At 51.7% G+C, this 23,607-nt stretch overlaps 1 protein-coding gene across 8 annotated transcripts in view; it reads left to right on the top strand.

Annotated features, from left to right (window-relative positions):
• The window catches only part of LOC116948608 (mitogen-activated protein kinase kinase kinase 3-like), a 48,265-nt gene that overhangs the window by 6,429 nt on the left and 18,229 nt on the right, over positions 1–23,607 (top strand). For 4 of the 8 annotated variants that reach the window (XM_032965441.2, XM_032965439.2, XM_076071644.1 and 1 more), the window contains 8 exons: positions 974–1,142; positions 7,859–7,941; positions 12,241–12,356; positions 13,608–13,648; positions 14,502–14,601; positions 15,208–15,324; positions 19,454–19,574; positions 21,455–21,591. In XM_032965441.2, the coding sequence (XP_032821332.1) occupies positions 7,938–7,941; positions 12,241–12,356; positions 13,608–13,648; positions 14,502–14,601; positions 15,208–15,324; positions 19,454–19,574; positions 21,455–21,591 (636 nt within the window). In that variant the 5' untranslated portion in view covers positions 974–1,142; positions 7,859–7,937. Of the gene's footprint in view, positions 1–970; positions 1,143–7,858; positions 7,942–12,240; positions 12,357–13,607; positions 13,649–14,501; positions 14,602–15,207; positions 15,325–19,453; positions 19,575–21,454; positions 21,592–23,607 lie in introns of all 8 variants that reach the window. The other 4 variants (XM_032965440.2, XM_032965437.2, XM_032965438.2 and 1 more) reach the window with 1 other exon arrangement.

Raw genomic sequence — 23,607 nt, 5'->3', positions numbered from 1 at the left:
CAGGTATGGCTGACACGTCTGACAGCGGCACTGTGAGTCTTGTTCCAGGTTATAGTGCCCGATACATAAACATCGTTGATTATTAATTTGGAAGGTTAATGCTTTGGTCTGGGTGAACCAGTGACCATCCCTTGAAGCCTGAAGGTGTCCCCGTCTGCTTGTGAGCTAGGATCACAATGCTGTGTGTCGACACTTGTAGTTTACCCATCGTGTACATACACAAGAGTACACACGTGCTCACGTGCGAGAAGGTCCTGTGGGCATGGAGTTGTGGGCACTACCTTGGCCTGCGGAAGAGATGTCGCTGGGCTTCTCAGGGCCTTTTGTTTTCCTTCACCCTCACTTGATGGAGTGGGTGAAAGTCAAAAGTGGGAGCTAATTTGGTTGTCTAAACTGGGAATGAAGACATACACAGCATGTGCACTAGAAGTAGACGCCACGCGTCCAGGGACGATATGCGCACAGCATGCACTATCTGTACTCTGATTTTGTCACCTGGGTAAACGTAGACACAAGCATGCATTGTGAGTATAGTAAAGATACACACAGGGTATACTACGAATTGACATGCACACGGCTTGCAATATCAATAAACAACACAGCATGTGCACTGAGTGTATGCAACAGCATGCGCTATGGGCAAAAGATACACAGCATACACTACAAAGACAAAGATCCCCCCTATACCCATAACGGACATGAGTCAAGTGCTGTTCACGCGCACCTGTTTAGGCCAGCACCACGCCCGGCCACCTTTGTCTCCCTAGTGGCGATATCTACACACCGCACGAGATCCTCATTTGAGGGTTGAGTCGACCAAGCGGAGGCCCAGAAACCAGTTCAGATAATTGTCATAGGTGCTGACCGTGAGCGGCGATGTAACCGCCGCACTCCCGCTCCCCGTTGTGTAGTGTACATCTACACCACTCTCTCTCCTGTTGAGGACCCAGCATGCCCTGTGTGTTCACAGCAGTTGGCCCCTTGTTCGCCGTGCGGTGGAGGACCCAGGCTCACGATTGAGGCTCCCGTTTGCGAATCGAGGCAGCAGCTGCTGGTTCCACCGGAGTCACCTGCGCCACGTGACGCCGCCGCGGCGCTCGCCCCCATGGGATAAACCGGCACGTGCCGGGGTCTGGACCCAGGTGAGGATCGTGGTGGGCAGCAACCTGTGCGGTTGCCACCTCCTGAAGTACCAAAAAAAGTGGCAAATATCGTAGGGAGAAGAATCTCAATATAGGGAGAGGGGAGAAGTACATATTATTTTGCAACTGACAAAATCCAGGACTTTGAATGTTCTGGGAACCCTTAGATATTTCCAAGGACAGCGACTTGTTTTTTTGGGGTTAGCTGTTGTCTTTCGTGTACTTTCTGTAGGTCGTTTTGTGTATGGTGGTGGTGGTGACGGCGGTTCAGGCGTCAGCCGTGTTGAGGGTATGTTGTTTGGGTTGTGCGATGTACGTATGTATGTTGAACTTCTTTTGCACCGTACTGGGCGTGCGTCCGATGCGTTGTGCCTGCTGTCAGTCAGTTCAGAAGGTGCTGCATGTCGTGTGAGTGAGCGTGTCACCGCGTTGCCGTGTGCGGTGGAAGGTGACGGGGGCTCGCTGCAGCGCCTGAGCTGGCGTCGTGGTGAAACGCGGCCACGCTTGAGGAAGTGGCACGGAGTTAATGTTTGAGCGACTGCGGCGAGCGGGGCCTCGCGGAAGGAGTGACGTTCGCTGTGTTGATGTTAGGCAGGAGGGCGGCGGGAACAGTCGCTGCACAACCCCCCCTCCCCATCCCTCCCCCCCCACCATCTCGAGCTGCAAAGCACCAACTCTCTCTACTGCAGCCGTTCGCTGGCACAGGCTCACTGCTTTCAACATGCGCCTACCCGCACGCTGGGTTGAAGCAAGTTGCAAAGCACGAGACGGAGAGTTTATTGAACATGCAATCTTTTTGGTTTTGTTTTACACTGCAGAACTTTAATGCATTAGGTCTGTCCTTCCTGTCTTCGGGTCACAGTAACTCGCGTGTAGATGTTCCAATTTAAGTGACATTTTTGTTTGTTTAGAGTTGCGTTGCTTTTAGGGACGTTCCCCTCTATAGAAAACCGAGCAAAGGTGTGAAAGGGTTACACAAAACGAGGCGACAAAAGCGCAGCAAATAATAATACACCGCATCTTTACTGGGGAGACAAAGGTGGGTTGGGTAAGTGCCGTGGCCACACCACCACTTCCACGTGTCCTATCGGCCTATATAGGTGCTCGCTAACCGCACATCAATCTTCAAGTCTGTGTATGGCTTATTGGGGAGAGGATTCTTTCACTATGGGAGAAGTTGGGCATGTGTGTCATTGTGTTAGTGTGTCGTTATGTTTGTATGTGGAGCGTGTGATTTTGTTGGTGCGCGTCTGGTTCTGTTTTTACGTGGCATGTTGGCGTGTGTGTTGTTACGCATGTTTGCATATGTGTCTTTCTGATTATGTTGGGGGGAGGGGTTATATAGAGGTTAGCGCGCTGCACTTATTAACCCGGCGAGCTGAGTTAAGTTCCCGCTCACGGCCAACACCGGTGACGATTATCTGAACCGGTTCCGGGCCTTCTTAAGTTTGACTCAGCCCCAAATGGGCACTCGGTGTGGTGTATAAACATATCCACTAGGGAGACAAAGGCGGCCAGGCGTAATGCTGGCTACCTACCCCCTTATGTGCTGTGCCGGCCTTGATAGGGGCTCGCTTAATAACACTTGCCCCAATAGTCTGTTAACACTATGGGGATCTTTGTCTTTTGTACAGTTAGCTGTAATGGTGTGCGTGTTTATGGTTACGTTTGTGTGTGGTTAAGTGTGGTGGTGTGCGGATAAGTGCGATGGTCTGCGTGTGTGCGGTTATGTTTGTGTGTGGCTATGCGTGTACGCATGTTGGTGTGCGCATGTGCGCTCGTGTTTCCTGTCTGCTTGTGGGGATCGTGCTGCTTGACTTCCTGCTGCTATTGTGTCTGTGGCACGGGGCCCAGCTCACAGGCAAGCCTCCCCCCACAAACCCACACCCCCCCCCTACGCTCCCCCCCCCAACCACCCACGGCTCAACCACACTCCGCCAGTACTCGAGGCCAGACCGTGTGAATGTGCTGCGCGCATTGAAATATCATGTGGTGATTGATAATTTGCAGAAACGTCACACGTGTCAGTGCAGTCCTAGTTCCTGTACGGCACCCTGCAAGTAAATACTGTGGTATTGGAGTTTACATTTCAGAATTCACTTGTGATGTTTGGTCGTTACATTGGTGTGTTTTTTGCACCTTTTTATTTTGATATTTTTTAAAGACAAATTCCTACCTAAAATGAATAGACTACTAGAGTATCAACGTGGGTGGTATGGCGTTTTGTTAGGTACGGTGAGTTACTTGTGGCCGATAATAACTGCAGGCGATGGACCAAGCAATTATCTCGTGCGCTTAGCATTTGACTTCCTGATGAGGCCATTAACACAGTTGCACTATGCCCCCCCCCCCCGCCTATCGGATAAAGTTCCTCCGGTTATCGGTTAAATTTTGACCTATACTTTCTTGACTGCATGAATTCATCATTAGACCTCCATTGCCAGTACCAAAATGTAATAATAGGGTTTTTCCCCTTTTTTCTGGCAACAACACTGAAACCTTTTTACAAGGATTCATGTCTGCATTAACCACAATACCTGCAGTCAAAATGCACACAGAGAACACGCCTTTTGGCGTCATCTGGTCGAGCACCAATTGGGTCGAGGCTCAAGAAAGCCGTCCCTTGGTGTGGACCAATCAGTTTCAAGGACAATGCATATATTATCATAGTATATTTTTTGTATGCATTTTGACTGCAGGTATTGTGGTTAATGAAACATGAATCCTTGTAAAAAGGTTTCAGTGTTGTTGCCAGAAAAAAGGGGAAAAACTCTATTATTGCATGAATTCATGTTCTTTGGTTCTTTCGGTAAAGTCACGTAGATTGAAAAAATATTAATAAAAATAAAGTGAATAAAATACCACGACGTTTCGATCGCAATACAAGCGGTCATCATCTGGAAAAGGGGTTGGCCTCTAAAGGCAAACTGTTCTTAAAGGTTTGGAGATAGGCGTAGCCCAAGTGTACCAGCAGCACCAACAATGCCAATGCAGAAGCACCAGAATTGCCAATGCAGCAGCAATGCCAATGCAGCAGCAATGCCAATGCAGCAGCAATGCCAATGCAGCAAAGGGCCGCCAGGAAATCACTGCACCTCGCTCCACACACCACACCGCTGACGGTGGAGGTTGATTGACGCGAAAACACAAGTCAAGTCATGACTCAAAGTGGTTGATGACATCTTTCCAATGATTTCTGAGTCTATAACCATCATCTCGGTTGAAATTGTGTCTGTATATATGGATGGCTTCATGAACGATTTTTTGTTGATAACCAGTAGGCTTACAAAATAGATAAATACATTTCGTGTAAGCCAGCCGCATTCAAATAATTATCAGCCACGGCAGAAGAATTGGTCCTACCGTGTTTCAAATCTGCCTTATGCTCACAAACACAGTCCGAGACATGTCGCTTAGTTTCCCCAATGTAACTGCTGCTGCAGATACAGCTTAGTTTGCAGACGCCGTGTTAAATCAGACCTGGATCTTGTGTTTGTTCATGATTTTGCAAATATTTTTGGTTACCCCTGCTATGTATGGCAGGGTGATGGTTTTGATTGGATCCTCAGATGGCTCCTTCCTCACGGTTGGTGTGATGATTTTGCGGATTGTGTTGTCAGAATATCCATTCACATTGAGAGCCTCTTGTATGTATTTGAGTTCACTGTTTAGGCGTTCATGGTCGGAGATAAATTGAGCTCTATGGTGTAGCGTTTTGATGAGGGAATTCTTCTGGGATGGATGGTGGTGGGAATAAGGTTTTAGGTAGGTGTCAGTATGGGTTACTTTCCTGTAGACAGAATGGCTCATTGAGCCATCTGGTCTCTTTTTGATTAGGACATCCAAGAAAGGTAGCATGCCATCCTTTTCTACCTCCATGGTGAATCCTCCGGTTAGAAGCCATTTTCAGCAATGTTTAGATCAAGGAGAAGGTCGATGGACCACGATTATGATTTTTTTCATTATCACCTAGGAAAATCGTCACTTAGTCTCATCACTCGTTTTCAAGAGGGTCCTTCACAAGTTATCGCAGTTGTGTCACGTTGATAGCCATAATAAAATGCAGTAATTTGCGGGTATTATATTGTTAGGTGATAATGCCTTCTATTGCGAATGACGTCTCAGGACCTTTAACATCCACTGTGAAACCGACGGCGCCTACTTTTATGGTTAATATACACTCCGTATTAACCAGGGTGGCTGCTGGATTGAACTGTGAACATCTGCAACAAGTGGCGAAAACGATGCTGCCAGGCCGCCCCAATGTGAATCAAGGCCGTGCAGAGAAGGGGCTCACGGTCACAGAGGTGAACAGACTTGCTCGGGACAGACATACAGACTCGCCAGAGTCAGACATAGAGCCTCACCAGATACGCACTCACCAGAGATGCAGATTCGTAAGAGACGGACGGATAGACTCGCCAGAGATCAGACAGACTAACCAGAGATGGACAGACTCGCGATTGTCTTTCTGGTTGTGCTTTAGATGGTAGAGCTATGATTACCCAGGGTCTCACTATCCTGTAGTGAGTGCTGTTTTCTCACTGGTAGTGCTATGCTGGTAGAGCTATGATTACCCAGGGTCTCACTATCCCGCCGTGCGCCGTTTGACGTCGGCATCAACGGTTGCGAGGGTCCATGTCGACTGTGCTCTGCACCGACCACGGTTGGCGTGGACGCTCAGATCTAGGATTCAAATTGAATGATGTCTTTGATATGGTTGGTGTTTTGTGCAGTTATTGCCTGGTGACAGCTAAGCACAACGTGTACGCTTGAGATCCCAGTTTAACCTGGTTTAATCACGAGAGGTGCCCACTCAGCACTGTGACCCCTAGCCCGCCCCACCTCATGCATGCATCTTATTAAACAGGTACCTTTTAAAACATATCAAGTTGATAATGTAAACGTAATATCGACGTAATTTAATAGGTGCAAGTTTGCCGATTATCGTTTGCCGTAATTAAGTGCAGGCGTTACATCGCCGCACACGTGTTCCCTGTGGGAGTTCTTGCCGTGCGTTCGGACCGCGAGGTTTGAAACACATTGCGGTCTCCACAGTGCAGCCAATTAGCCCATCAGGGGGCAGGGTTGTGGGTAGTCTCCGGACTCATCCGTTGACCCTCGAGTGCTAGCGCTCGCTCGCGCTCCAACTGGCCACGTGGCTCGGCGAGAGAACGAGTGTACGAGGTCAATTCCTGATTGGGTGGTTAACTCGACCCATCATCTCGCCTCCCTCCGGCGTCGATAAAACACGTATCACTCTGTGGTGAAAGTCAACCTTGGTTGTCCTATGGATAGACTCGCCCCCTCCATAGCTTTGTGAAATTTTCACCGCTGGCTCATGGGCAGTCGTAAATAGGTCAGCGACTACCTTGTTGCTCATTCGAGCAGGAAATGGCCTCGACTTAAATCTTTAACGAACCGTGCTGACCAGCATGGTGAAGGCAAATGTGAGATGTCATTAAGTAAGCTAGCTATTCTTCACCATTGGAGGGGGGGGGGGGGTTGGTGAACATGTGGTTGTGGATGCACTATGCGGCGGTCCATTTAAAGCACTATCTCAAGTATTTATTAGAATGGAGTACAGTCAAACAATCCCCACGATCACTGCGGGGGAACCCTTCAACCAGCAGTGGATTTACGAAGCCCTGCAGTGTTTAATATAATCGTTCTTAGAAATTATTGAGATGATGTTCTCGAAGGGCTGCAGCACAGTGCAATCGCAACCACGTGTTCACCAGCCCCCCCCCCCCCTCCTCCAGTGGTGCAAAACAGCTTACTTATTGACATCTCCATTTACTTCTGGACGTTTATGAATGACTTGTATACACGTCGTCATAAACTTAATGAAGAACGCTCATTTGTTGATGTGTTGTGTTGGTGTATTATGTCGGTGCTGTGTATTCTCTGTTAGATGCGGACAACCTGCGTGTGTTAATCCTACGGTGCTGTCCGGTGTTTATAAGTCTTTATAAGTGTTTATAAGTATTTATAAGTGTTTATAAGTCTTTATAAGTGTTTATAAGTGCCACGCTTCAAGCGTGCGTGGCCCTCGGGGTCAGGCTGCGCCATTGATCATTTCTTCTCTGAAACCTCCGCCACACTCTACTGCCGCCAGCACATTCCAGAGGTCGATCACACCCCGCGTAGATGCCCGCCGCCGCCGCCGCAGTAGTGTGTGTGGCAAAAGCCTGAGAGAAGAATCGCTCGGAACGCCGCCTAAACGGGACGACCGCACTCTGATTACACGTGGCTGCGAAAGCCCCCCCCCTCGCGCGCTAAAGTATTGTGGTTGTCACAAGTCATGAGGTTTTTTTTATTTTAACTGATGCAAAATTATTAGCTTGCTGTAATTGTCTCTGCCCAGATCAGATATTTCACGCTCGTCAATACCGCTTGAGGTGGCATCAATGCTGCGGTTGCAATTTCTTCTTCATTGCCAACAACAGCACATTATGTGATAACCATTTGAAATGAGCGGGGTTATTCTGGAAATTCACCCTCGTCAGCCGTACAAACTAACGTTTTGATACCTTACGCAGTGACGATTTCTGCCCTGCTACATGAACTACGAAGACCTGCCAACCCTGGCGAAACGCCTTAACTCCGAAATAAAGGGGTCGGGGGTTCGGATGAAGAGTGATTTGTACAGTGGCTTTCTGCCGGTGAGCAAACGAGTGAAGGATGACGATGCGTCTGCGATTGTCTCCCCGCAGGGTCTGCTGCTGCTGTTGACGGCTTCCCCCGTGAGATTGGCTGAGTGATCTCAAGAGCAGCAAGGAGAAGACGGCCAAGATGGGTAAGTGAAGGGGCCGGGTGAGCGGGGGCGTGCATGTAGCGCACTCAGTTGGCGTGCAGGTACACGTGTGTGTGTGTGTGGGAAGTGGTAGTGTAGTGGTTAGCGCGCTGCGCTACGGACCCGGCGACCCGAGATCGATTCCCGTTCACGGCCACCAACAGCACTGATGATTATCTTAACCAGTCCTGGGCCTCCCGTAGGTCGATTCAGCCTCAAATGAGTGCTTGGTGCGGTGTGTGTGAACATCAGAATTAGGCAGACAAAGGCAGCTGAGCGGGGTTGCCGGTCACCCACCCCCTCGTGAGCCACGCCGGCCTTCATCAGTGCTCACTAACAGCACTCTGCCCTGCCGGTCTGTGAAGGCTACACGGGGGATCTTTGTGTGTGTGGAGGTGGTGTATCTGGTGTGCATCCAGCATAGCGTACGCATGTGTATACCCACAGGTTTGTCATGATCTGAGACTCGGCTGTCCCTGGGGCTCGTCGTCGTCGTTGTTGGTTGTTGTTTGTTGTTGTTATTTGGTGTTGGTGTTGGGCCCCGGTTGCTTCATCTCGACCTGTGCCGCAGTTTCTCTCTCCCCTCTCTCCCACGTTTACCTTGCCCTGACCGCCTCTCCTCTCTCCTGCCCATGATTTTATTTTGTAAAGCATCTTGAGGTTATTATCATTTATTATTTATACCGCAGCTCCCATGCAATTTATGTTGATGCGATTGCATGCAGACTCGATACAGATTAAAATGGTTGCGTGTGGAGTTGCTGTATCTAGCAAGCTTGTTCACTCGTGTGTGTGTACCCGTGTGTGTGTGTACTGTTGTTTGCATGAGTGTGTGTGTACCCATGTGTGTGCGAGTGTGTACTTGCGTATGCGAGTTTGTGTATCTGTGTGCGAGTGCGCGTACCCACGTGCGCGTGTGTGCGTACCCGAGTGTGTGTACCCACATGTGCGAGTGCAAAGCTGCTGGGCTTGTTAGGTCTCCCCCCATTGTCCATTGTTGAGTCAGCAGCCACAACATCTGGCAACAATTGGGCTGGGGGTACTGAAGAGGTGAGGGGGGGGGGGTAGAGAGGAGTAGCATACGGTAAGTCGAGGTGTGAGGGAGAGGTGTGTGAGGCCAAAGACATCTGGGGGAAGATGGTGGGGAGACAAAGGTGGCCAGGCATGCTTCTGGCCACTAGCCACTCAAGCCACTGTGGCGGCCTTAATAGATGCTCATGAACAGCACTTGTCTCCACGTTTTGTCAAAGGCCATCCAGGAGATATTTGTCTCTGTGGAGGTGCGCATGTGCAAGGTGTGTGCGAGCGAGTGAGCACACGGACGAGTTGGCAAGTGAGAGTGTGTGTGGGTGTGTGTTTCCTGAGTGATGGGGAGCAGCGGTGTCACGGTTAGCACGCCGCGCTACAAACCCGGTGACTGGAGTTAGATTCCCGCTCACGTGACGAATATCTTAACTGGTCCTGGGTTTCCCCTAGGACGACTCGGCCTCAATTGAGTACCTGGTGCGGTCTGTAAACATCGCCACTAGGGAGACAAAGGCGGCCGGGCGTGGGGCTGGCCACCCACCCACTCGTGTGCTGTGCCGGCCTTCATAGGTGCACACTAACAGCACTTGCCCCAACAGTCTGTTAAGTCTATACGGGGGGTCTTTGTCCTTGTCCTCAGTGAGATAATGAGTGAGAGAGGAGGTGAGTGAGTAAATCAGTTTGGGAATGAGTGAGCGAGTGAGGGATAGAACGAGGGTGCGGGGGGGTGTGAGTGACGCGGTTCGCGGGCCTAACTCCCCCGCCCTGCCGCCCTGTGCCGCCGCTGTGTTTCTTGTTTTAAGAGGCTATTTTCTCCGCTCCGTTATCTCCAAACGCAGGAAGCAGGTTTTCAGGGCAGCCCCTCCGCGATTGCATGCCGCCTTCAACCGGGCGAGCGTCTCTCGCTCTGCCCGGCTCCTCCTCGTCCGTCGCGCGTTGCCCCGCGAGCTCCTCCCCGCTGCCCACTCCTCCCCGCTGCCCACTCCTCCTTCCTCCACGCTCCTCCCTCACTCCATCGCGGCTCCGCTCCTCCTCGCTCGCTCGCCGTCCATCCGGGGCTCTGCCCGGGCTTGCTTCTCCTCGCCCCTCCCCTTGGCTCTGCGTCTCTCCCAACGGCCGCCCTCTCTGACACTTTCACTTGCACTGGCGGCGACGTTTTGCGCGTGTGCGTGCATGTGTGTATGTGCGTTTGTTTGAGTGTTCGTCTGCATGTGTGCACATGCGTGCGTGATTGTGTCTGCGCGTGCATGCCTATGAGTATATGTGTGTGCGTCTCTACTTGTGCATGTGTGTATATGCGTCTGTCTGCAAGTGCGTCTGCCTCTGTACGTACGTGCGTGTGCGTGTTTGTGCGCTTCTGGATGTGCATGCGTGTGTATGCGTGCACTTGTGCGTGTAAGCGTTCATGTCTGTGCGTGTATGTGTGTGTGGGGAGCGATGGTGTAGCGGTTAGCGAGCTGCACTATGAACCTGGCGACCCGGGTTCGATTCCCGCTCACGGCTAACACCAGTGACGATTATCTGAACCGGTCCCGGGCCTCCCCTAGGTCGACTCAGCCTCAAATGAGTACCTTGTGCAGTGTGTAAACATTGCCACTAGGGAGACAAAGGCGGTCGGGCGTGGTGCTGGCCACCCACCCCCTCGTGTACCGTTCCGGCCTTCATAGGTGCTCGCTAACAGCACTTGCCCCTACAGTCTGTGTGTGCACGCGCGTGTGTGTGCACGCGTGTGTGTGTGTGCACGCGTGTGTGTGTGTGCACGCGTGTGTGTGTGTGCACGCGTGTGTGTGTGTGCACGCGTGTGTGTGTGTGCACGCGTGTGTGTGTGTGCACGCGTGTGTGTGTGTGCACGCGTGTGTGTGTGTGTGCACGCGTGTGTGTGTGTGCACGCGTGTGTGTGTGTGCACGCGTGTGTGTGTGGTGTCGGGCGGTTCCTGTGCACGCGCGCAGCCAGGCGAACTCCTTTCCTGTTGGGGGAGTCCGTTGTGAACGACCGCTGTGCCGAAGGACATGCGCCCACCCCCCTGACCCCCTCCCCCTTGCCCCTGCCCCGCCATCGCTCACCATTGGGGTGAAAGCGCTGCGGTGGTCTCCGTGTTCCTTGTGCGGAGGCCGAAGGAGGTGCTCACGCCCCTAGGTTCTACGTGTCCACGATGCGGGTGTAGCGGTGGGCACAGCGGTTAGCGCGCTGCACTGTGAACCCGGCAACATGACTTCGACTCTAGGCCACGGTGAACGTCGTACCCCCCCCCCCCCTCCCCCCCCCCCGGTACCAAACTGCACTTACTAGCGTGGTGAAGTATGGTCAAATAATGCCAATGACTGACACGACAGATGCCGTGAGCGGCGAGCGGTGGTGGCGAATGCTAGCACCGTTTAACCGAGGGTTCGTGAATCACTGCACACTGCATGACTGAACATCTGTGAAAAAGAGCTAGCCCATCGGATTCCTCCAGTCTCAGTAAAGATTCTGATTCTCACAAATGTTGCAAAACTCCCTTCCCCGTGAGTATCAGTGAGGTGCTACACCCTGGCTTGCCAGGATAATGCAATACAGCAAAAAATGTGGACTCCACCTGCTCCCTCCAAATGGGATAGAGTGTTTCCCCCTTGCATGCGTGGATTTACACCACGCATGCACCGGTTTCCTCCCACATGCAAGTACTTAATAATTAACCGATAACGCCCTGAGCATATGGAGAACGGCAAATCTTGGGCAATTGTTGGTGCCATCTCACCATGTCGTCGTTGCTCTCTTCAAAAGTGAGAAAGTGCTGTGCACGTCACAAGTTTAAACTATGCCATTATAAATATTATTACAATTGATGCCCGAGTGAAATCCGGAGATGGCTACCGACTGATCACCCATGTGATTATGTGCACTGGTGATTGCTGCTCACTCTGAGAAGGAATTGGAGACTCTTCTGCTGAACATCAGCTTTGCCATCAGCGCGACCAAAACAATGCACCTTCCTGGGTAATTTATTTTTGTCAAACATTCCACCCTCTCATCTCTGCGTTGCTATTTGGGTGTGGTTGTGGAGAGAGAGGGGGGAGGAGTTCCCGACACCTGGTAATTGTGCTCATGCTGCCGCACCAGAGCCGGTGCGAGTGTCGGTGTTAGTGAGTGTCGGTGAGTTTCGGTGCAGGTAAATATCGGTGCGAGTGTTGGTGTCGGTGTTTGGTGAGTGGCGGTGCATGTGAGTGTCGATGTTGGAGAGTGTTGGTGTTAGCGAGTGTTAACTTTGTGCGGTGTGTGTCTTTGCCCATGTACAGACGAGCAACGGGCGCTCCACTCCATCATGAAGGACCTGGTGGCCCTCAAGATGTCCCAGCGGCAGAGGGCCCCAGGGGTCGACCCCGGTCGGCATAAGGGCCCCGCAGCACCCTCGGTACAAAGCACAGCCCCCCACCCCTTCATCCAGCCACCCTCAACCACCACAGCTACCTTCACTACGACCACTCCTTCCGCAGCATTTCTCTCGACAACCACTCTCACAACAGCCGCTCTCTCTAAAGCTACCCTCACTACAGTCACCCTTCCCTACAACCACCTCCCTACAGCTACTCTATATCTGCCTTATCCACAGCCACCACCTTTAGAAGCAGACTTCTCCATACATTGGTCCCTTCACCATCGTCCACCAAGCAGCCTCGTCCATGGGCCTCGCGCGGTAGTGTGGCCTGTGCCCCAAGCCAGTTCTTTGGAGGCGAGGGGCGACCGATTGCACAGAGAGAGATTTGTCAAACTCCCACACCCGCTGGGGCCGTGAAGTGGCCAGCAGATGGCAGCCATGGCGAGCCTGTTCTTGAACCCATCTGTGTGGGCCTTTGAGTGCGTGGGGAGCAACACTATCCCATACAGATAGGACAGATGATATTAGTTCACACTGTGCTTTACCGTCTTCTCTTGGAATGCCAGGGTAGTATTCTTCGGCGCCTACACGAAGGGAGTTTTCGAAATGATTGTGTGATCCACCAACCCTTGCCTCCACAGTGCTGGATTACAGGCCACGAGCATGGTGACCAATGGTGACCACTTACCTGGGTTAAATTCCTGGCAATGGATAACATCAACGACACATGGTATCATAACCTGTCCTGGGCCTTTCCTAGGTCAGCTCACTGAATCTCGCCTAGATGGCGAGATTCAGTCCTGGCCACGTATCCCTGTGTGTGCTGTGCAGGCCCGAATAAGCAATCGCTAACAGCACTCGCCCCAATAGTCTCTTAGAGGCTATGCAGGGGTTCTTTGTGTGTGTGTGTGTGTGTTGAGAGCGACTGGCTTAGCGTTGCACACACTGCATTATAATACCGGCGACCTGAGTTGAGTACCCATGTATGTAACAGCAGCATCTGTCCTTGGTCGGTTAACTCGGCCTTACACGAATACTTGGGGAGACGAAGAGGTTGGGACAAAGATAGCCGAAGTATGTATGTGTGGTCAACTTCTTATGCACCGTACGTATCCAACCGTGCTAACTGGACGTGCGGAAAGATGGTGCTGGCCACACCAGCTCTCTGTATGCAATGCTGGCCCTCATTATGGTTTGCTCATGGCACTTGCCTCAACAGTCTGTAAGCTGGTGAGACATGACGCATGAGCACGTTTCATTTGTGGTCTTTTAATTTTTTTTTTACAGACTGACGTTCGGGTCAAGTTCGAGTACCGGGGAGAGAAACGGTGAGACCTGGACAAGTATAGATTCTTGAGACATCACTTTCAGACACTCACTTCGGTATTCAGACAAACAAACAAAGAGCCAGACACTCACTCAGACATGTACTTAAATCTGGAGACACGTATGCATAGAATGAGATGGACATATACTGAGACGCACACAGGGGAATGGATATAGACACTGAGACTGACATACAAAACAGACACTCCTTCATACAGATGGACATTCACACACTCATTCTCTCAAACACAGACATAGACATTCGGGCAAACTCCTGCTCATTTATACCAACTGATAGACACAATTAGACACACACACACACTGAGGTAGAAAGAGACTCGGACACAAATACTCGAGCAGATGCACATTTCACAACAGCTGCCATACAGCACTCAGCGGCGGTGACGTCACCACAGGGCTTGTGCCAGGCCAGGTATATTTGAGGCCATCCTGTGAAGTGCAGGAGGTCACAGGACGGGCCCAAGTGTTATGGGATAACTAATTGAGATGACTGGTATTTGCGCCACCTGTGCTCACTACTGCGCCAACTTGCTGCATTTTAGCCGCCCGGCGCTCTAATCCTTGTTGTGAGCTCCGCTACCCTCCTTTGTTGTTGGAGGGCGACTGCTTCCAACTGTCCAGTAGCATCCTGCAAGAACCTCCTCCTCAGAGGCCTGGAGCTGAGCAGACAGACCCTCCTGTACCAATTCAGCCCATCTCTACACACATACTCGAGCACAAACGTACTTGGACAACCGGACACAGAAAAGATTTAGAGCTTCGAGCTCTGTACAATGCAACGCGCTATAATATTTATTTCAAAAGTTTATGAGAGTGACCGTGTCTCTACTGCAGGATCATCCAGTTCCCACGGCCTGTCAAACTCGAGGCCATCCGGCTGAAGGCACAGGCCGGCTTCGGGCAGATGATGGAGCTGCACTACACCAATAACGAGGTGAGACCCTCACTTTGTCATTAAGCTCAGACCCTCCCCAATACAATAACAATATGGGCAAGTACTTTTGGCTCCACCATTCCCTCACTCGCTCACCTGCTGCCCCACTCACATGCTCGCTCATGCACTCGCCCGCCCGCTCGCTGACTTATTCACTCGCCTACTGATTAAGTGACTCGCTCATACGCTCACCCACCCTCTCCCTTACTCAACTTCTCACTTCCTTACTTACCTCCTCACCCCCCTTCTCCTTCACTCGCTCACTAACCCACCCACCCAGTCACTTGCTCACCTGCTTATTCATTCACTCACGCAATTGCTGTCTCACTCACTCACTGCTCACCCACCCGTCGACCTGCATACTCACTCGCCTGCTCACTTCCTTACTCGCTCGCTGACCCACCCTCACTCGATCACCTCACTCGCCCAACCACCCGTTCACTCGCACTCGCTCAACCACCCACCCGCTCACAGGTGACCCCCCACCCCTGGCCGTACAGTGGATGTCCCTCGTAACCCCTTGGTGTCGTCGTTGCTCTGTGAGATGACGAAGATGGTGCCGACGACGACCCCCCCCCCCCCCTTCTCCCTGTGTGCGGTGTGCAGCTGCTGATCCCGCTGATCTCGCAAGACGACCTGGACAAGGCCGTGGGGCTGCTGGACTGGAGCACTCACATGAAGAGCCTCCGCATCCTCCTGGTGGCCGTGGACTGCGACACCCGCGTAAGTACGGCGCACCCCCCTCTTCGCGCATTGTGTGCCACGCTCGTCGCTCGCGTCCTGCCTCGTAGCGCGAGGCTATCGCGACGGAAGGCGCCGCTGCGTTTTGCGGACAAGATCTGCGGTGGTTTTGCAGCAGGGGGCTAATTTTGTCTGATATCAATGTCAATGTATAGCGTGCCTTACAGCGATTATACAATTGTACGTGACATGAGAGTGGGTTGAGATAAAGAGTGGGGTTGTCATTAAAAGTGGCGTAGTTATGGTGACAGGGGAATTGGTGGGAGTGGTTAAGGAGCGATTGGGGTAGTGATAGCGGCTGGGGTAGTGATAGGGGTTGGGGTAGTGATTGGGGTTGGGATAGTGATACGGGTTGGGGTAGTGATGGGGGTTGGGGTAGTAATCGGGGTTGGGGTAGTGATAGGGGTTGGGGTAGTGATAGGGGTTGGGGTAGTGATAGGGGTTGGGGTAGTGATAGGGTTAGGGGTAGTGATAGGGGTTGGTAGTGATTGGGGTTGGGGTAGTGATGGGGGTTGGGGTAGTGATGGGGGTTGGGGTAGTAATCAGGTTGGGGTAGTAATCGGGGTTGGGGTAGTAATCGGGGTTGGGGTAGTGATAGGGGTTGGGGTAGTGATAGGGGTTGGGGTAGTGATAGGGGTTGGGGTAGTGATAGGGGTTGGGGTAGTGATAGGGGTTGGGGTAGTGATAGGGGTTGGGGTAGTGATAGGGTTAGGGGTAGTGATAGGGGTTGGTAGTGATTGGGGTTGGGGTAGTGATGGGGGTTGGGGTAGTGATGGGGGTTGGGGTAGTAATCAGGTTGGGGTAGTAATCGGGGTTGGGGTAGTGATAGGGGTTGGGGTAGTGATAGGGGTTGGGGTAGTGATAGGGGTTGGGGTAGTGATAGGGGTTGGGGTAGTGATAGGGGTTGGGGTAGTGATAGGGGTAGTGATAGGGGTTGGGGTAGTGATAGGGGTTGGGGTAGTGATAGGGGTTGGGGTAGTGATAGGGGTTGGGGTAGTGATAGGGGTGGAGGCAGTTGCAGTAGCAGGATGGGCTTGGGTGTTGTTTTAATACTCTTTGGTTCTTTCGGTAAAGTCATGTAGTTAGTTTATTTTCTACCTACGTGACTTTACCGAAAGAACCACAGAGTATGGATTCCTGCAGTCACGAAAGCTTCAAATCAGGGTTGTTTTAAGTGAGGGACGGAAGCTGCAGGTTCGATTGAAGATGATTGCTCTGTGTGCTGCAGTGCGAGATGATTCCAGTTGAAGGGGAGCGAGAAGGGAGAAGCAGCGAGAGAGCAAGACTGGGTGCAGGGCGAGGGAGCCACAATGAGGGAGAGTAGAGACTCTGAAGTTAGTGCGCGAGCAGTGTTCCGGTTGGAGTTTTGTTGAGTGTTTGATATCTAAAACATTTATTTCTGTGGCCTTTCCAAATTCCTCCGAGTCCGGCTTTGTGAGGTTTTTACTGCGCCTCTTCATCATTACTTCAACATGACACACTCACCCTGCCTTGCCCACCTCTAGAGGTCACTGTTACGCTGAAGTTGAGGGTGCAGTATTCCTGCATGGGCGCAGCTGGTTCGTGTTGCTTGCCATTTAGGCTTCAACGCAGAGTAAAGTTCCAGGTGGCACTGCAACATAGAGCAACGTTGTTTAAAAAATAAATGTAAATGTATTTTATTGTACATTCCAGCACGAGCACAGCCAAAGTGGGAGGTTGGTGGTGGGGGGGGGGGGGCATGATGACGTAATTACTCAGATGTGCGTGGTGACATCACCGCGGTGCACTTTCCCGCCAATGGATCAGCCAGCCAGAAAAACAGCCAGGCAGCAGAACTTGTTTTATAATAGAATATGACATGCTGGTCACATGGCCATCGCGGAAACAGTGAATCCAGTATGGCTGAATTTACTTAGATTTTAAACTTTCGTGACTGCAGGAATCCATACTCTTTGGTTCTTTCCGTAAAGTCACGTAGGTATACAAATAAAATAAAGCAAAAAATAATTTGAGGACGACCGCTTGTGTTGCGATCGAAACGTCGTGATGTGTTATTTTTTTGTTTTATTTTATTTTTCTACCTACGTGACTTTACCGAAAGAACCAAAGAGTATGAACTTATTTTCTTCACGTTTGTAACAGAGTGGAAACGTTTGATAAGCGAACAGGATTTATATGAAGGTAACGCATTCGCTCTGGTTATTTCCCTTAATTTACTGCCCCTTTGTCAAATCCCTGCTGGATGAAGGCTTCCCCGCACCGTGTCAGTCGCAGGGATTGTTTGAGCGTACTTCACTGTGTGCGGGGTCGGTGAAGGGGTTACACCCAGGACTGGTTCAGATGTCACCGATATCAGCCCTGACCGGGAAACAAGACTCTGCCCGCTGGGGCTCATTGCACCGCTGCTCCACCGTGCGTTCCTTGCATTCCATCTCACATAACCGGTTGTGTCTCTTTGATGCATAGGCTGAGTAGTTAATTTTCCTTCTCCGCAACCGCCATCTGTCTCGCTGGGTCAGGTCGCCCACGCAAGAGAGGGGATGTGGTAGTTGGACATTCCGGCCCCTATTTACGTAGAAGCAGATTCAGGGGGAGGGGGGGCTAGTTTAGTTAACGGCTCAGGAACATGCAGTTGCTTTGTTTGAACATAGAATTTTTGTGCAACATGTGAAGAGTACGACAAAGTTACTTGCAGGAGAGCTGCACCATTTAAGCTCGGCTGTAGTAGAATCGGAGGGGCAAATAGGACGTTCAGATACCTTTGGTGGCCAACCACACATTGAAGACATCTCCTGTGTCGCTTTGAACAAACTTTTTGGGCAAGTGCTGTTAGTGAGTAGCACTCATGAAGGCCAACGCGGCGCACGAGGGGGTGGTTGGTAAACACCACGCCGAGCCAACTTTGTCTACCGAGTCCTAATGTTTGCACACACTTTGCCAGGTACTCATTTAAGGCTGAGTGGACCTAGGGGAAGCCCAGGACCACTTCAGATATTCGCCACTGTTATTATTGCTCATGGGCAAGAATACAACTGGAGGTCGTCAGGTTTGTAGCGCTCTGCGCCAACCGCTACACTGTCACTCCCCCAAGCCACACATGAACACGCACACACACACACACACGGGCCTCTTGTAAGTGACAGAAGTTGAGTGAGCACGGTAAAGTAATAAACACAGTGTTGTTGCCAGGTTACACGTGTTCCCTTCAAGTTCACGATTAGTGCTGCTCAAGATGCTTGCAGTGACAGATAAATATAAGATGCAAGGCAGCGTCAAGCTTGCATAGCTATGCTTGCTCCTGGCAAAAAAAAAAACGAAAGCGAACGGAATATCAACGTATTGGCAGTACACCGGTACGCGTCATATACAAATTTAATGTTTGCACAATGATTGTTTATTCGCCGATCAGAAAATCTTGTAGGGTACATCAAAATCAGTTCTCGTGATGTCGAATCAGTCGGAAGACGAATGTCCATTCAAATTTAGATTTTATACCTGTTTTATGAGGACCACCGGTGTGTTGAACTTCACCGGTGTGCCGCCAATACGTCCATATAGCTTTGATAATGTATGCATTGTCCTTGAAATTGATCGGTCTGCCCCTTAATGGCGGTGTTTCACTGAGCACTTGACCAAGGCCGCCAAAAGGTGGGTAGAACATACATTTTAAATTCTCAAAATTCCCTTTTGGTGGGTGTCAAGGAAGTGCGGTACAGCAGAAATGTGCACTCCACCTGTTCTGTCTGTATGGGTGCTCCGGTTTTTTTCCCACATGTTAAACACTCGTTATTAATTGGCCGATAACATCTTAATATATAGAGGACCGCAGAGCTTGGAAAATTGTTTGTGGCCGGCTGACCGCGTGTGCGGTTCCCTCACGCCTCTGAGCCGACCTCTCTCCCTGTCTTCGCGCGTGTGATTGAACACTGTGCGTGTTACGATCTGGAACTTTAGGTAAATGACGTTTTCCAGCCGGTTCCAAGTGCTAGGCCATAGACCTCACGTGGCTGCGGGACATTATGAAATGAAGCCGTGGGGCCGTATTTGTCCCCTCGGCTGTGGGCCCTCCATCCGCTGACGCACGCGCGCTCACGGCGAGGGCCGCTCTCTGTGCCGCTGTGCCCAGCAGGACGACTCGGGGCTGGGGAAGCCGGCGATGGCCGTCAGCGGGAGGATGAAGCCGTCCCACTCGCTGGGAGACATCGCGCGCTGCGGACCCCACGCACCGCGCAGCCGCCACCTGTCTGTCGGTACGCGCTTGCGCACACCACTGCTACGGCGGCGGCGCTGTGCTGCCCACGTGCACTGCCGCACGCTGTTGCTGCTGCTGCTGCCCCTGCTGGTAGCTGTTGGAACGCGCTGGCAGACAACCAAACTGGTGCTGGTACTGTTTGTACGTGCTGACAATATACCACGTGCCCGGAGCCGGTGGTGCACTTTTGGCACACACTGGCACGTACCAACGCTTGTGCTGTACCATCGGTATGCATTGATAGCCACTGCTATTGGTACACGGTACAACCAGTACCTGTCATGTTGTTATGTGCCAAATCACGCCAAATACAGCAGCGTACTGCTCGCTTAACAGCACTTGTCCCAACATTTAGGTTGAAGGCTACATGGGGATTGTTTTGTCTTTGCACCTTCGTATGGGTGAGCAAGCAGTGGTGTGTTAATATGAGTGAGTGTTGGTGAGCTTCCGTGTGCGTTAGTGCGAGTATGTGTGCGATGTGTGTTTATTGCCTCGGTGACTTCCTGCGGTGCGTGCCTGCCTGCCTGCCGAGGCCTTCCCCTTCCTGCCCCTCGCATAGGCCGCCATCGCTACAATAGGTTGGGCTCTTTTCCCATCTGATAGCCCGGGGTGGGCGGGCCGCAGGGCCTGGGGCGGCGTGGCCCAGGGAGGCTGGGGAAACCTGGAGAGCGATCGGTTTACCAGCGTCTTGCGTATGTAACTTACTCGTTTTGAACCACGCGGGAGAGCCCGTGGAGACTGGAGGGTCTCATTTTCAAGGCAGTCCCGGGTCACAAAGCCATGCAGTTTGCAGTGTTCACACTCTTGACTTCCCGGATTTTGTCCCGAGGATGTTTGACGCAGCTGCAAGCGAAAACCTCGCGTCTGATTGATTAATTCGGCAGTGGGAATTGTTCTTCAGCTGAACCGGTGTGAGTCGAAACAATAATAATCGGTGGGTTAAACCATTGTACACCACGTGACAATTTAGTTTGTTTGGATATGTCTGGTGGTGGGGTGGGGGGGGGGATATTTTAACGTCAATATGACGAGACCATTTTCGTGGCCTGACCCAAACATCTATTGTGGATCTGTACGTATCTGTCAGCCCATTGCTGGATGAGGGTCTCCCCATGCCCATGCAAACCGTTGTGGTTATTCGATCGTACTTCACCATCCTGGTCAATGTGGGATGCTTACGGCCGGGAGAATATCAGTAAAGTGCATCGATTGATTTGGCTGCATTGCCCTCTTCCACGGCCTATAGCACCGTGCTGTGCCACATTTGGGATGTCTGGCAGCATGCGTTGTGTGGCGTGTGTGGCCGTATGCAATTGCCGCGGCGTGTGTTTGTACTTGCGTCTTATTTATACATGCGTTGCTGTGTGACTGTGGTGTGTGTTTCTGTGTAGTGTTGTGCATTGTGGGGTGTGCGTTTGTGCTTTGTGTGGTGTATGTTGGCATGTGACGCTGTTGTGTCGGTACGTATCGCTGTGTGGTGTGTGTCGTGTGTGCTGCGGTTTGTTTTGTGGGGAGCGGTGGTTATCGCGTTGCGCTATGAAGCCGGCGACCCGAGTTTGATTCCCGCTCACGACCAATAACAGTTGCGGACATTTGTACCGATCCTGGTGGGGACCTCCCTTAGGTCGACTCGCCTTTAAACGAGTACCTGGTGCGGTGTGTAAACATCACCGCCGAGGAGACAAAGGAGCCGAGCGTGGCGCTGGGCCACCTGCCCCCATTGTCCACATTTTTTGCTCCCAGCACTTGTCGCAAAAGTCTGTTAACGCTGTACGGGGCGGGGTGGGGGGGGTGAATCCCTGTCCTCGTTGCGTGCCGGTAATCGTTCCACGGTGTGCTGCGTGTCGACCCGTGTTGCGGCGGGGGCCGGTGCTCCAGGCTCGCCGTCAGGAGAGCGCAGCGCGTCCCCTCCGCCCGGACACGTCCCCGCCGGACAGCAGCAGGTGGCGCGCCAGGGCTCCTACACCAGCATCAACAGCGAGGGCGAGTTCATCCCCGAAGCGCTGGATCCCTGCGTGAGTGTCTGCCCTCTTCCTCTCGCGCATGGCCGGATGAGTAGCCAATTGTTGGGCTGTGTCCACGCTACCGCTTGTGGGGCTGTGTCCACGCTACAACTTGTTGGGCTGTGTCTACAATACCACTTGTTGGGCTGTGTCCACACTACAACTTGTTGGGCTGTGTCCACACTACAACTTGTGGGGCTGTGTCCACACTACAACTTGTTGGGCTGTGTCCACGCTACAACTTGTTGGGTTGTGTCCACACTACAACTTGTTGGGCTGTGTCCACACTACAACTTGTTGGGTTGTGTCCACACTACAACTTGTTGGGCTGTGTCCACACTACAACTTGTGGGGCTGTGTCCACACTACAACTTGTTGGGCTGTGTCCACACTACAACTTGTGGGGCTGTGTCCACACTACAACTTGTTGGGCTGTGTTCACACTACAACTTGTGGGGCTGTGTCCACACTACAACTTGTTGGGCTGTGTCCACACTACAACTTGTTGGGCTGTGTCCACACTACAACTTGTGGGGCTGTGTCCACACTACAACTTGTTGGGCTGTGTCCACACTACAACTTGTTGGGCTGTGTCCACACTACAACTTGTTGGGCTGTGTCCACACTACAACTTGTTGGGTTGTGTCCACACTACAACTTGTTGGGCTGTGTCCACACTACAACTTGTTGGGCTGTGTCCACACTACAACTTGTTGGGTTGTGTCCACACTACAACTTGTTGGGCTGTGTCCACACTACAACTTGTGGGGCTGTGTCCACACTACAACTTGTTGGGCTGTGTCCACACTACAACTTGTTGGGTTGTGTCCACACTACAACTTGTTGGGCTGTGTCCACACTACAACTTGTTGGGTTGTGTCCACACTACAACTTGTTGGGCTGTGTCCACACTACAACTTGTTGGGTTGTGTCCACACTACAACTTGTTGGGCTGTGTCCACACTACAACTTGTGGGGCTGTGTCCACACTACAACTTGTTGGGTTGTGTCCACGCTACCACTTGTTGGGTTGTGTCCACACTACAACTTGTTGGGCTGTGTCCACACTACAACTTGTTGGGCTGTGTCCACGCTACCACTTGTTGGGTTGTGTCCACACTACAACTTGTTGGGCTGTGTCCACACTACAACTTGTTGGGCTGTGTCCACACTACAACTTGTGGGGCTGTGTCCACACTACAACTTGTTGGGCTGTGTCCACGCTACCACTTGTTGGGTTGTGTCCACACTACAACTTGTTGGGTTATGTCCACACTACAACTTGTTGGGTTATGTCCACACTACAACTTGTTGGGTTGTGTCCACACTATCACTTGTTGGGTTGTGTCCACACTATCACTTGTTGGGTTGTGTCCACACTATCACTTGTTGGGTTGTGTCCACGCTGCCACTTGTTGGGCTGTGTCCACGCTGCCACTTGTTGGGCTGTGTCCATGCTAAGTGGTATTGCGTCAATGCCACCTTTGAGTTTTCAGATTTCACAGTGGGCTTGCTCCTGTGGTCAAGGGTCTAGTTGGTGCATAGTACAGGATAATTGTTCTTCTTTTGTATGGATGTGAATTGTGTAGCAGCTATGAATCGATGTCTATGTTGCAAGTCTGGCAGCTGGCTTCCAGGCACAACCAGTGAATCCCACAGAGAGTCACCGACTCACACGGAGAGCCATCGACCCGCAAAGAGACCCATAGACTGTCACAGCGAGACTCATAGGCTCACAGTGGACATGAGTTCACGATGCATTCCACTTTGTTGTGGTCTGCCGCAGTCACATTTGAGAGATTATTTTATTTTCTATTTATGTAATTAGTGATTGCACTTGCTGTGGGCAGTACGGATATGACACAAGGCAGTGCAGGCGGGCGGGCAGTGACCCTCCGGATGGCTGGGTGGTGGCGGTGGTTGAAGTGCCCGTTGTTGAACGATGCCCCCCCCCCCTCAACTACCACACTCCTAACATCCCGACGTGTCCACCCCCTGATGCCCACCAACGCGCGGGACAACCCCCAT

Source organism: Petromyzon marinus, chromosome 34 (genome assembly GCF_048934315.1).
Source record: "Petromyzon marinus isolate PM22_M1 ecotype Great Lakes invasive population chromosome 34, UKy_Petmar_22M1.pri1.0, whole genome shotgun sequence".
Lineage (NCBI taxonomy): Eukaryota > Metazoa > Chordata > Hyperoartia > Petromyzontiformes > Petromyzontidae > Petromyzon > Petromyzon marinus.
This window is presented reverse-complemented; position numbering and strand designations above follow the sequence as displayed.